We start from the raw sequence: 14,735 nt of genomic DNA on the forward strand, positions 1-14,735 counted from the left end.
TCCTGTCACCATGTAATGTGGTCAGTTACATAGTTTAGTGTCCTACCTATTATATGTCTCTTGCTTGAATAGTTGCCCAGCTAAAACAAGACAGTGGAACAACAGTAGTACTGTTTATAAAGCCTTAATAAGACCAATATGGAATACAGTTTTGGTAATCACATGAGAAAAAAGAAGTTGAGATTTTGGAAGAAGTGAAAAGAGCAACGAAGATGATTAAAGGCCTGGACACTACAACATATGAAGAACAGTTGCAGAATTTGGGTTTGGCTAGTCTAGAGAAAAGAACGACTAGGGGTGACATGATAGCAATATTCCAGTATTTGCAAGGTTGCCACAAAGAGGAGGGCCTCAACTTATTTACCAAAGCACCTGTAGGCAGGACAAGAAACAATGGATGGAAACTAATCAAGGAGAGAAAGCAACTTGGAACTAAGGAGAAACTTAGTGAGGAAAATTAACCAGTGCAACAGCTTGCTGTCAGAAGTTGTGGGTGCTCCATCACTGGAGGTTTTTAAGAAGAGACTGGACAGTCACTTGTCTGAAATGGTACAGGGTTGAGCAGGGGTTGAACTAGAAGACCTCTAAGGTCCCTTCCAGCTCTATTCTGATTGAAAATAAAAGGAAAGGCTTCATAACATATCTAATAATCTTGAAATGAGAATGCATGAAAATGAATGTCAGTTCAAAAGGAAATGAAGTTTTATTAAATAAAAATATTTTAATAAAATGAAAGATAAAAATGATAGCATATATTGTTTAACAGTTTTTTTCTTATGAGATAATTTTAAACATACCTGTATACCTTGGTGTGCCTGCAATATCAGTATCTGATGTAGGGATAGAACTGAACATTGGATTATCTAAGCACAGAAAAATAGCATAACATTAATGAAAGTCCTAGTTTTCTACATTGTAAAAACATTTTCTGTTCAAAAGCTCTCATTTTAATCATACCTCAGTTTTAAAGCCTCTCCTTAGATCATGCTTGGAATCATGTTCACATTTTCTTAGGAAATGTGGCATTATAAAAAAATAATGTTTCTTTGAATTGCTGAAACTTTGATGATCTTAATCTAAGCAATCAAATTAGTAAATTAATTAGTAACTTCATGATGTTATAACTCTTTACAATTCCAAAAAGAGGACTTTTGTTTTTTCTGATTTTTGTGGAAAGGTATTTCAATAATCTAATTGTTTGGTTGCTGAAAATAAACTGATCTAATTCTTTATTTTAAATCATGCTATTTATCTTAATAGCTAAGGAAATATATAAACAAATATTCTGCTAGCAGAAAAGAATGTCAAATAAAATTAGTGTAAATTGAGTTATATGTTATATATTTATATTGGTCAATATAACAATCAGTCTGAAATCATTAGTTCAATATACAGGTCCTTTTGAAATAGCATGGAATTTTATAACATGCTTCTAGAACTGATTGAAGCAATACGAGATACCATTCAGAAATGAAGCATTCAAATTCTTTTAGCATGAATATGTTAAACTATTTTAGGTTTATAAAATTGGGTCACATTTAATATTTGTGAAAAAGTCCGTTGATGTTCTTCACAATGCTTTATGAGTTTTAAAATAAAATTAATTTTCTATTTTTACAAACAAGTGCTTGATAGACAACGTGTTGTCTGGGTCCATTAATAATTCCATGGTACATATAAGCTTCTTCAAACTAAATCCAATATTACACCATCCAATACCTCCTCTTTGCTTACGGTAATAAACATTTTTCCACATTAAGCAAATACAGTTCTTATTGTTATTAATAGATATACAGTTAAATATCAGCATTTATTACAGTTTTCTAATAATATCAATGATATCAGCTTAAAATATCTTTTCTAACCAAAACATATCTTAATTGCGTTTGCACTCAATATCCATTTATTCAGTCAGTATACTATTTTTGCTTTTTTTTCAGTTTTAATTTCCCATCAATATTCAAAATATCCCAATAATTTATAGTTTCAAAATAAGTTATATTTGGGTAACCAAAAGCTTCCCTTATTCAAACTTCTTAGCATTTTCTTATTTTCCTCTTCATGACAAAATATGATATTCTGATTACCAATCTTATCTATCCATTCTTAACCATATTCATATTTTAGGTTTATAAAATTGAGTCACATTTAATATTTGTTTTCACAGTTTGAAAAAGTCCATTGATGTTCTTCACAATGTTTTATGGTTTTAACCATCCTACATACTTTGATAAACTTGGGCGCTTTGCTGTTCCCCTCTAATGCCAAAGAATTTATGAAAATTCATTAATATTAACATAGCAAGTAAGTGCTCCAGCAGGACCTTGCACGTTATAGCCCTTGTCAGGAAAAATGACAGTTTTTATTATATTTTGTTCCTGTTCTCTGGTTAGTTATTTATTAAAATTTCAACAAAATCATATTTGTCTTGGATGTCATATTGTCTTTCTTAGGTATATCACAGGATCAAATATTTCAGGACCAACTACAAATGGTTGTAACTGCAACATTAAACCCGTTTCAGCTCCCAATTTTCCTAGACTCAACTTGTTAGGACTCCTGTTATGGCTACTCCTAAAGTTTGCAGAGGTAAAGTATGGTATTCAACAGAATAATATAAGAAAATGCGCACTGATATTTGGAATAGTATCATAACTATTGGAACTACTATTTATGTATTAAGCTATAAGACTGAAATTAATAAAAACATAAAGAAAACTTGGAACTGTGCTATTCCATTCTTACTGTAATCTGGAGACGCTGCTGCTGTAGGTAGCTTTTTAGGTGAATTTGTTTTCACAAGGGAACTTGGCCAAGTGGGTTTTGCTATAGACGTTGTGAGAATTGAAGATGCTCGTGGCATCAAGACATTTCCTATTTGGAAGAAAAGAGAATTTGAATCTAATTGGAATTTACATAGGGTTGATTGTAAAATAAACATGTCATAATGATAAAAGACATTCATTAATCAAAAGGATTATTTAAAAAAGTTCTCTTTGAATAAGTTTTTTACACAAAGAGGGGCAGATATAAGTGAATATAAGTGTTTAATGTATAGGTGTATTTATTAAGATGTTTCTAGTACTCCATATAGTGGTGGGATTCAAATATGTGAACAACCGGTTCTCTGTGTGGATGCCACTTCCGGAAGTCCATTCTGTGCCTGGGCAACAAAAAATTAATTACCGGTTCTGGCGAAGTGGTGCGAACTGGCTGAATCTCACCACTGACTCCATATCTATACAATTTGTAGTTTATTTTCTATTGATTAGCACATGGTATAGTATGCAATTAAAAGCCTAAACAAGTAAACTTAATTCAGCTGATCTATACAAAATATATTTATTCCCATTATAAAGAAAACTCTGAAAATTTTCTTCAAATGCACTTTACAGCGCACAACTCTGTATTGATATTGTTTGCCCACATTTGACTGAAATGTTCCTTCTTATCACACACTTGAATTTACCCCTTTCTGAAGGATTTAGTAATATGTAAATATTTCTGTAAAATTTCTCACTGGGTTCCTGTTTGCCCCTCTAATACAGATTTATTGTGGCTACACCCGCAATATTTCTTTTATCAAATATCAACTCCTCCATAGTACACTATTTGAATAACTACTCACAAGTGGGTTTACATATTCTACAGGAAAAAGGATGTTGGTAAAAAATGTATATGTGGGAGGGGAGAGGACAAAGAAGAATTATACATGCAGGTGATGTTTCTTCACGGCTCATCACTCCCATGAATAATATAGGATCAATAAATATTTTGCCAGGAAGCACTACAAGATGTTTGCAAAAGATTGTGATAGTTCAAATGAATGTTTGGATGACTGATCACATGACTATCAAGTGCATTTAATAAACAAAAGACTTTATTTATTTATTTATTATTTATTTGCCGCAAGGCAACACTTGTTTTCTAGTTATACTGAATATAAGTACCCCTTGAGCATATATAAAGAGAGCTGTATTCATTATGACAATAAACGTAAGAAAAAAGCCCTGTAGTTTAGGAGGATGACATACCTGAACGGCCAGGTTTACCAGTCACATTGTTGGGTGGCAATGGTTTTCTTCGTATTGGTGTAGGTCTGGCAGGAGCTAAAGGAGGTCGTGGAGAACCAGGTAATGTAGCTACTGTATAATGTTACAAGACACCAGTGTTAAGGGAGGAACCGCACAATATGTAATCAGAAAGAGAAAAATGGCTAATAGCTACACTTCTCAAGCACATTTCTAAGGCATGAGCTTTTAGTGATAAAAGCTGCAAAAGAACACAAAACATAAACAGGAAAGTGCTGAAAGGTATTATTTTTAGGCATTAAATTTCTTGCAGTAAAAATGCATGCTTCTGACATCAGACTAAGCAAGAGTACAAGCAACTAAACAAATTTGTTAGAATGTATGCTTCTTGTTCAGTTAAGAATATTACAGACTGTTGCTTTGTACTATATTAGTAGGTAACAGAATAGGTTGTCATCACAAAGGAAGTTAAGTCAAGGTGAAATACAATGCCCATTTTTTTTTCTAAAAATATGACCATTGCTTATGCTGCAAAGATCTATGGACTGGAGCAATAGTGCAGCAGTAGTGTTAGTTTGCGGAAGTGAACACAACCTGCATGCTCTCTCACAAAATCAAAACTGGGGAAAATATTACTTAGCAAACTGCTCAGTGAAGATCTTTTGTTAAAGGATGTTCATTGCATTCTTGCAGTGGCAAGTAAGGGCAAGAAGGCTCTCCTCAAGATCCTTCTCCAGGTAGCTTATCCTCCTTGAGTAAGGTGTATGGTTTGAGATAAACTGAGATAGAACTAAATAGCAGTATGAAACGCTTCATATCTGAGTAGTCAGATGCTTCAGATCTTACTATGTACATAAATATTTGTCTTTGTTATTTGTTTAAAATAACTGATAAACTGTAATATTTAATTTATAAATATTACAATTGTTTTGTTTAAATGGATATTGTAACTGCTGTAGTAAGTGTCGTTATATAAATGTAAATTAATTTCTCTGTCATTAATAAGGATAATTTTTTTAAAAAAATTAAAGCCATTGTTTCCATGCATTCCTTCCAAACTTTAATAACTAGAGTGAATTCAACAGTAGTTTTCCAAAAATAAGTGAGTCAGTCAGTCATTTTCTCCCCCCCCTCTCTCTCTCCTGTCATCTGTCATCTGTCATCTATCTAAATATCCTCCCTCTTTCACAACTAAATCAGCAGTTTGATTTTCCAGGGAGCCAAAAGCAAGACAATTAAGAGACTGTTAGCTCATTTTTTTCACCCACGGCAAGATTCAGCAAGATCCTGCTTGGAAGAAGAATTTGAATACAGCCATTTTTTTTATTATTTTATCTATTATTCTATGATTATTCATTAAATGCAATATAATGAATCTGATAAGAATGACACTGGATACAGATCAGGGAAAATATTGTATAATGCATAGTGAATACATTTTACCTGGATCTGGTTTTTTTCTTACAACTGTGGAATCTATTGGTATACTAGACTTAGTACTAGAGCTTGGATGGAGAGGCTTTGCAACATCTTCATTTGTTAATTTCTCACCTTAGAATTAAAAATAAGGATAAAAGTATTATCAGCTAATAGCCATGACAGTGATATGTTATCTCAATAATCAGAGGCAAATTGTTGAGAAAATGAGCATTATTCTACTTGTATCTTAAATGCTGGGTTCTTATAGGTCAGTGGTGGTGAACCTTTTAGAGACCGAGTGCCCAAACTGCAACCCAAATCCCACTTATGTATCGCCAGGTGCCGGGTGGGCGTGGCTATGGCGGAAATGGCAGGCTGGGTAGGCAGATTGTGAAAGGAATGGTGGGTGAAATGCTATGTAACTTTTGAGATAATTTTTGGAGAACAGAGAATTACTTATCTCACTTAGTTTAGCAATCCATTATAATGTATTTCAATCATAAGAATTCCAGAAACAAAATATAAAATTAAAAAATGAGAAAAAAATAACAGTAATGTTAAACATGTTAAGACAAAATCAATAGAAACACAATCAGAGTAAATCATATCCATAAACATATCATTTTACTATAACTGAACCTACATCATTTTCAATAATTGTAACATACAGTACCAGCATGGTGACAGAAAACAGCTGGCAGCCTTTTTTGTAATCATGGAATACTGGTCTAAAAATAGGATGAGGATTCTTTCCACCCTTCTTGTTTTGGAGGAGTTAGTAGCCCATGCAAAGATCATAATAAAAGAGGCAGCACAATAACACATTGCCTCTGCTCAGTTTCATTAATTGTACAAAAACAGATGCATTCAGTTTTGAAGATATTATCATACTTTATTTCGAAAGAGCTAAGTGAAGCAAACTAAGAAAAGATTTTCTATGCAGCACATATGTACGATTGTATCTTGCAGTATGAAGATCATATCATGTGTGGTTCTGGCTCTCAAGAACATAGCTTGAACATTTTTCACCAAGTGGAAATTTTTTGCATATATACAGTATTTATAGTCAACAACATTTGTCCTAGTTCAGCATTGTATGGCATAACTAGCAGTGTAGAAAATAGACATCTTCTAATATCTGTACACTGCTCAAAACTGTTTATACAGTTCTTGAAATGATAAGTCATGCAATGTGTTTCACTTACGGTATTTAGGTGATGTGGTTTGGAAAATATTTTAATTAATCTTTCTCTAAATTAGGCTTCACGTTGAGTAATTTAGCATAACCCTGGAATTCCAAATATGGAGTACTAACGCACTCACAGATGCTTCTGTTGGCACCCATCAGGTTCTCATCCACATTTGATCATTTTTAAAAAATTACAAAAATAAGGTGCTGGTTTCCAGCGTTATCTCATTTCTAAAAATGTGACTGAGTGTTAAACAGTTGGGAAGACCTTCAAAGAGTCCCATATGCCCTCCTCACTTCACAACTGGATTATTGCAATGCATTCTGTATGACATTGCCTTTGAAGACAACCTGGAAACTACAGCTAGTTCAAATGCAGTGATAGGCACCTCTCGGTGTGCCCATATGACAGAGCTGCTACACGGATTGCATTACAGGTAGTTCCAAATGCAGTTCAAGGGCTGATTATTTCTTATAAAGCCCTATTTGACATAAAGCCTGGATATCTGACAGAGCTCTTATCTCCAAATGTTTCTGTCCATTCAGTATATTCCAGTTAAGTGGGTGTGCCCCAGGTTCCCTCCATTAAACATGCCATCTTGTGGGACCTAAGAAGCATGCCTTCTCTGTTGCAGCCCCTATCCTCTAGCATCCCTCCAGAGATAAGAATGGTACTTTCTCTCCTAGGGCTCCAGAAAGCTTTAAAAACCTGGCTTTGGTGCCAAGCCAAGTTTGAAGTTTGTTATTTGTTTAATGGCCCTTTGCTCTTTTTTTTTTGGGTTGCTTATTAGGACAGTATGATCGGGACTGTCTGATTTAATATTTTTAGCTATTTACATGGTTTTTTTTCTAGTTTTGTATGCTGCCTATAATCCACTGGCTGGCCAATACAGTATAAATAAGTAAATAAGCTAAGAAGCTTTTTTTTTTTTTAAATAAAAATTCTGGGGACTACAACCTACATTGTTTCAATTTGTGTACATCTATTCCAAACATTCTTCAGTTTTGTAGATGGTTATGGTTCCTGGGGCAGCTATTTGGTGAAATTCCAGCTCAACAATTTTGCAAGACAATCCACAGCTTATTTTAAAATTCCAAGTACCAGTGCAAAAAAAAAAAAAAAAATGGAAATGTCTGACAATTGAAAAATGATCTAAAATGGAAAACCTTACACAGAAAAGCTTTCATTGCCAAAGATATATCACCAACTAACAACTTTCAGCTATTCTCGGAGTCTGAGGTCCCTGGCAGAGTCCATTGTTGGTGCTGCCTCAAACTTCCCTTAGTTTATTTTCTGAGAAGTTGTATTTGGTCATGGATATTTGGCACATTAAAGTGTCCAATCAAATCATCTACTGCTGCTTGAAGTGTGGACATTACAGCCAGGTAACCAATTAGACTGATTTGACAGATGAGAGTCCATGCCAAAGATACTTTGTCCAAATTCCTATTAACTTGGAATTGGCTCTCTTCGTTAATCAGAGATGTATTTTGCAACAAGAGCAAATGTCAGACTAAATGCCATAAAGGTAAATTTCTCAAGTAATAGCTGCATCATCTAGAACAGAGGTCACCAACCTTTTCATGCTGGCAGCCCAGAGAGAAAGAAAGCAGCTGGAAAATGTGTGTTCGCGCACATGAAAACAGAGCAGCGCACACCCGCACAGCACTAGTGACCCCATTTGTGCAGGCGCGCAGGCACTAGTGGTCGCTGCTAGCCCCATGTGCATGTGCAAACGGGCCATGCAAACCCGCCTCCACGCTAGCAACCCTGTTTGCACATGCGCACAGGGACTAGCCACCGCCGCTAGCCCCGCAAACAGGTCCATGGGTGCTAGTGCAAGTGGGAGTAAGTGCGTGCACTGGCCAGCCAGTAGGCCAGGCCTGGTAGTGGGCCATGGCCCATAGGTTGGGGACCTCTGATCTAGAAGAAAAAGGTCTGGATATTCCTCTAGGGCAGTGGTTCTCAACCTGTGGGTCGGGACCCCATTTGGGGTCGAATGATCATTTCACAGGGATCACCAAACAAGGCTGTCCGCCATTTTTTCCCCTTTTCTTTGGCCACGCCCCTGGCACCCGGTGATGTATAAGTGGTTGGGGGTCACTACAACATGGGGAACTGTATTATGGGTCATGGCATTAGAAAGGTTGAGAACCATTGCTCTAGGGATATATTTTTATAGAAAATGTGATAATACAGGGGAATACACCTGACTCATTCACAACAGTAGGCAAAAAAGCATAAAAATAGAGAAATAGAGTTCACTAGATAATACACAATCCAATGTTTAATTTTTCCTATTTACAATTTTAAATATAAATTAGGATGCTATACATGAATACTACATAATTTTATCTTTTTGATCAATAAACTAAGTATGATCTAGCTATCTTTTAAGGCTTGAAAAAGAGATGAAAAATAAAATTATAGTTTTGATTCTTTTTGAAGTTAGTGAACAATCTGCAAGTAATGAGATGAAAAGAAAGATTAGTTCTTAAATATATTCTAATGGTCTTTCACTTTTTTCAGCTTATTTTGTACACATTTATTCAAGTCATTGTTGGCTCCTGCAATTTTTTTGACAATTTTTGGAAGTGATTTTCCATTGCCTCCTTCCTAGGGTTGAAGGAGAATGACTGGTCCGGGACCACTCAGATGGTTTTGTGCCCAAGAACGGACTAAACTCGGACTCGGTTTCTAGTTGGATGCCTTAACCACTACACTAAATGGTGTCTCTTTTATATTAAATATATAAAATTAACTGTTCTATACAAAGGTACAATATTTGTTGCCTCTTTATTTTTAATATAAAATTTATTTTGATTTAAGGATTAGTAAGGAATGGATGGTTAATGAAAGCCTGTATCAAAATCTAGTATGAAACAGAAATAGTTTTATATTTCAGAGCAAATATAAAACAAAAAAATTGTTTTTTTTAAATCCAAACAATTTGTCTTACTTAAATCAATTTATTTTGCTGGGTCTTGACAAATATTTTCAATGAGTAAGTGAAAATTTAGAACCACTAGACTTTCTCTTGCCCTCCATCCCAAAATCTATATGGAAATAATTATGGCACATCCAAAAGTTAGGATATGTTTATGCTTCAATAATTACAGTAAGAATCTGTCATGGTTAAGGGTTAATTATGGTTCAAATTACATCTCTTTTTTATTTGCAGCTATTGCTACTTTATTAATGTGAAATAAGCATTAACAGAACATCAAATACATGTGTACTGAATGGGTTTATTTCTTGGCATTTGGTTGTAGAACTGCAACTAATTTTTTCACAATTATATTATTGTTTTCTATTTATCTGTCTACAGAGATAAGCAAAGGGCCACAAAGTATACCATTAAACAAAATAAAGATGCCACTACTAAACATTTCAACAATATAAGAAGTAATATTTAAGTGTTACCTCTTGGTTTTTTACTCCAGGATGGTCCTCCTGGTGTTCTAGTTCTAGGAGGGGCTGGTGTTGTTCTGTGGACAACTGAAAAAATGAATGCCAAATTTATTAGGAATTGACTGGAGACAATGATATATTTATTTTCACTATGTTTACTAAAGGTAAGGTTCTCCTCATTCAAGTTCATTGGTTTTAACTACTACACCAAATTAGCTCTCCAAAAGTTGCCTAGTTTGATCTAGCACTCATGATATTATTTTCTTTGGTAATGAAATGTCTGCAAGAAAACAAGCACCAACTCAACTCAAAAAGCACCAAGGACCACACTCAATCCAACTCAAAAAGCATCAAGGACCACACAGTTCAATCTTAGGCTACAAATATTCTGTTCTATTAATCTAAAATATGGTTCAGTATTTCAAGGATCAGAAAGAGTTATGTTTTTAATTCAAGGTAATAAACTGATCACCCAAATTATGATTCTGTATTGATTTTAGTAGAGTGGGTTTTCCTATTTTGGGAACTATACCTTTTTTCAAATGTGGAGTTTTGGTGACTGTCACTTTGTTGTTCAGTTTAGATGAACCTAAAACAAAATAATTAAATAGGTTAAGTGTACCCAAGTATTGTTTTTAAATGGAATATTATAATGTTCAAAAGAGAAAGTACTAACTAGACCATCAAAGCAATCTTACACTTGTTCTAGGAAGATTAAATTTTTGACATCAGGAGATTTAGAATTAATAAACTCTGATACAGAAGTCTGTTTGAGGTAATATTCTGTATAGTCAGTTTCTATACTTAGGTGGAGAATTTATGTAGTATCTTCACACACATACACACTGATTCATAAGTCTGCATGAAATGTAATGTTCATTCCAGTTAACTTCGAGGTATAAATAAATAAACCTTTCATGGTATCTTGGAACAATTGGAAACATGATTGTGAAGCTGAATTGATTCTCGATATGCTACAGTTAGGATACAGGGAACAAAAGAAATGTTACAGTCACAGTTAGATAGTTCTCTCAGCCAGATTTGGAAATAGAATATCAAGCAAGATTATTGCAAGAAAAAAAATCCTAACACACTACCATCTACTCATTGTATTAATATTCACAATTGAATGTATTCCTAGTATCCTTTTATTCTGTTCAAAGAACAGTTTATGACAATTTTGGAATGCTCTCTAGAGGTCATTCTTAATTTTCTTTTAGCACAAAATGAAGACTTGGTTATTAACTCAAATGTTTATGTCTTAATAAGAGTAGTCTTGTCTATGCTTCATTCATATTCATTTGATTTTCAGTGTGATTTTGACTATATCCCATCATAAACTTTGTATTGCCAGATGACACTGCCTTTGACCAAGTCCCCATCCTTATGCTTTTTAAAGATTTGTATGCTTTATATTGCTGTGTTGTTTTGGCTCTGTGGTATTGCTCTGGCTCCCTTTTGAGCAATTTGAATAGCTAAAACCCAAAAGTAAACAAACCAAAATATATCAGTAACTAACTGTTAATCCCAATTATTGTTAGCATCTTATCTTTCAGACTGCAAAATAAATGCAGATGTGAGGGGTAAACAGTCCTCTCCATTTCTGTTAGTAATAAGCCAAACCAAAGTTAAAAGGACACATTATATTCAGACATTCCTTATGGGAATTCTTTTTGTAGCTAAAAAGAAATTAAAGTTCCTGCGGCTAGTTCAGAAAGTCCCAAGCTTTGGTAAATGCAGTTGTTGGATTATTTGATCTCTGATTGTCTAGATGTTGTTCACCTCTAATCCTAATAAACCATGATCAATGGTCACATTGATTAGGCTTAATGGGAGTGGTATCCTAGAAAGTCTGCTGTACTTGCTTTCTAAGAGACATAATATTCTTTGGATTGCTGAGCAGTTATCTTTATAAAAATAATATATAAAGAGTCCTGCCAGCCTATCATTTATCATTATTTAGCTTGAGAAAAAGAAACATGAGAGGAATAGAAAGTTATTATTCCTTTTTCCTACATCATTTTCTTTTCCTTCCATTATGACTTGGTTGCCCTATTAAATAATAATAGACTATGGACAAATCAAAAATTAAGAAACATAATTCTTTATGCAAATAGAGAGGCCAAACTTTCCTCAGTCACTTTTTTATGAAGCCTTGTACCAAATTTAGAAGACAGCAATTGTGTGTGGTGGTGGTGGTAGTGGTGGTGTGTGTGTGTGTGTGAATGAGAGATAGATAGAGAGAGAGAGAGAGAGAGAGAGAGAGAGAGAGAGAGAGAGAGAGAGAGAGAGAAAGAGTGAAGAAAAAACACCTTGTTCATATCATATTAAAATTTAAAACCCTAATATTACCATTGATAGTGATATAAGAAAGAATTGTATAAGAAAGAATTAACTAGCAAGTAGTATACTCAATAATACTTAACATATTGGCTATTTGAAAAAACCCTTACTTTTCATATAGCTTTGTTATGAGCCATTATGGATTTAATTGAAATAAGTTTGTCGATGTATTTTAAGATATTGCATCAGTTAGATTTTGAATAGCAGTTTCAAAAAATCTCATCTACATGAATTTTATCAAAATGCAGTTACCAGGTTTAGTCTTGTTTTTTTCTTGTTTGTCTGATGGTTTTGGTTTTGAAGGAAGAAGTCGTGTTTCTTTTGGATCTGGAAAAAAGGAATGAAATATTCATTAGGAATCATGTCTTGTATTTTATTCAAATAAGAGTACATGCTTTAAAATTATTAGATTAAAAACAGTGATGACTCCACATGTTTCTTGTAGCTGACTTGAAACAGGACAATGATATATATTATAATCAGTATTAAGGAAAAATAGTCAAGCTTTGAGAAATAATAATATCTTGAATAGGAAAGATAGAAAAAAGACATTATTTACCAACGTTAGATTCTGACAGGGAGTAACAAAACAAAACATCTGTGGAAAAGCCTATACAATATAAATCAATGTATTGGAATAAAAATGATGTCAATTTTGATACTATGTTCATGTTTTGGCGGTATTTGTTCACCCAAGAGCTTCTCTACTAGTGGGAATTCACAGAGGTCCTTCTGACCTAGCATACTTGGTGTGAGTATAATCCACATGAAGTGAGCAATGAAAAGAGCAATGAAGACTCAAGTGATAAAGGAATTTAGAAGCTGTAAGCTAGCACCTTAACTTGACCCAGGAGCCTATCTGTAACAGCTCCTGTACCCAACATAAATCAACAAGAACAGTTGCATTCTTTGCCTGCTGTAGCTTCTGAGACATTTTCAAGCTAAGGATAACAGTGTAACTGGGATAAGGTAAGGGTATAATCATTATTTTTGGTCATTCTGATCCAAGTAAGATCAAACCTGGTGATCTGTAGTTAAGAATATCATAGGAAGCCAAGAAATCCAAAAAGTCTAGGACAGTGGTTCTCAACCTTTCTAATGCCGCGACCCCATAATACAGTTTCCCATGTTGTGGTGACCCCAACCACTTATACATCACCGGCTGCCAGGAGCATGGCCAAAGAAAAGGGGGAAAAATGGCGGACAGCCTTGTTTGGCGACCCCCGTGAAATGGTCGTTCGACCCCAAATGGGGTCCCGACCCACAGGTTGAGAACCACTGGTCTAGGAGATCATTCAGACCCCACTGCAAATCATTCACAAAAGAGACCATTGATTGTTATGTTAGTTATTCTGAACATGAAATGGGATTGGTAAAAGATGGTATAGAAGTATTGAAAACTACTGCAAGTTTGAGCCTGTGATTATGTTTTTAACTACAAAGATATAAATATCATTATTCCTAATAAATTTGGATGTAATAGCTGTGTGTACTTTTCAAACATGGTCAAAATACTTGTGTGTATGTGAATCTGTACATACACAAATCTTCAAGGCAACTAGTGATATATCTTGTGCCAAAGAAAAGTTCTACAAATTTAATGTGATATGAAACAAAGTAAGAGCAGAAATCTTTCATCTAGCACTATTGTTGGTAGCAATTTCAGTGAGTTTAAGTTTTTGTGGTGGATTTCTGCTCTTCTTTCAAAAAAAGTAAAGAAAAAAGTTCATGACTATATAAGCAAATTTTCTGACAAGTTTTTTCTCCTTGGGTTGAGATATTTGTGTTAAATCTGGCAATAAGATAATTTTTCGCAGAAGACAAGATTTGGAAAAAAAAAATCTCTTCTAACTAGGCTCTTGGGTGCAAGCAGGGGGAATTTTGGTTACCTTGCTCTAAAAATACAAAAACTAAAAATATGGATGATAATATGAACATATACAAATGCAACTCAGTTACCAGATTTAGTCTGTAGCATTGTTGGCATGATAATTTGATTTGCTAAGAATTAACTATTCCATGGGGGAAAATGAAATAAGAATCAAAACCTGGATTATACTGTACAGGAATACATCTGTTTATCAGCTTGCAAAAGCTGGTATGAAAGTCATGTGGACAGAAGGTTGAAAAGGAAAGGTAATGTTTTTATTGCCTTAATATTTTATCATCATCATTATCGTTATCATCATCATCTTTGCCTTTAAAGGTTTCTGAATGACAAGTATTACTCGGCTTAATATTTTCATTATGGGAGAATAAAATGCACAGAACATGTTTGCAATGTAATAGTTATGCTTCTGTAATACAATATTATTTGCATTTTAAAGACCATCTGCTCTCA

The 14,735-nt window shown here is 34.2% G+C and overlaps 1 protein-coding gene across 50 annotated transcripts in view; it reads right to left on the minus strand.

Annotated features, from left to right (window-relative positions):
- The window catches only part of LOC120298547 (ABI family member 3 binding protein), a 147,284-nt gene that overhangs the window by 19,763 nt on the left and 112,786 nt on the right, over window positions 1-14,735 (minus strand). For 49 of the 50 annotated variants that reach the window (XM_039322344.1, XM_039322373.1, XM_039322360.1 and 46 more), the window contains 7 exons: window positions 12,647-12,721; window positions 10,584-10,640; window positions 10,064-10,138; window positions 5,475-5,582; window positions 4,035-4,145; window positions 2,746-2,874; window positions 798-863 (listed from right to left, as the gene is read on the minus strand). In XM_039322344.1, coding sequence (XP_039178278.1) covers window positions 798-863; window positions 2,746-2,874; window positions 4,035-4,145; window positions 5,475-5,582; window positions 10,064-10,138; window positions 10,584-10,640; window positions 12,647-12,721 — 621 coding nt within the window. The remainder of the gene's footprint in view (window positions 1-797; window positions 864-2,745; window positions 2,875-4,034; window positions 4,146-5,474; window positions 5,583-10,063; window positions 10,139-10,583; window positions 10,641-12,646; window positions 12,722-14,735) is intronic. The other variant, XM_039322372.1, reaches the window with a different exon arrangement.

The sequence above is a fragment of the Crotalus tigris genome, unplaced genomic scaffold (genome assembly GCF_016545835.1).
Source record: "Crotalus tigris isolate CLP2741 ecotype Arizona unplaced genomic scaffold, ASM1654583v1 scf7180000024115.3125172, whole genome shotgun sequence".
NCBI classification, from domain to species: Eukaryota; Metazoa; Chordata; class Lepidosauria; order Squamata; family Viperidae; genus Crotalus; species Crotalus tigris.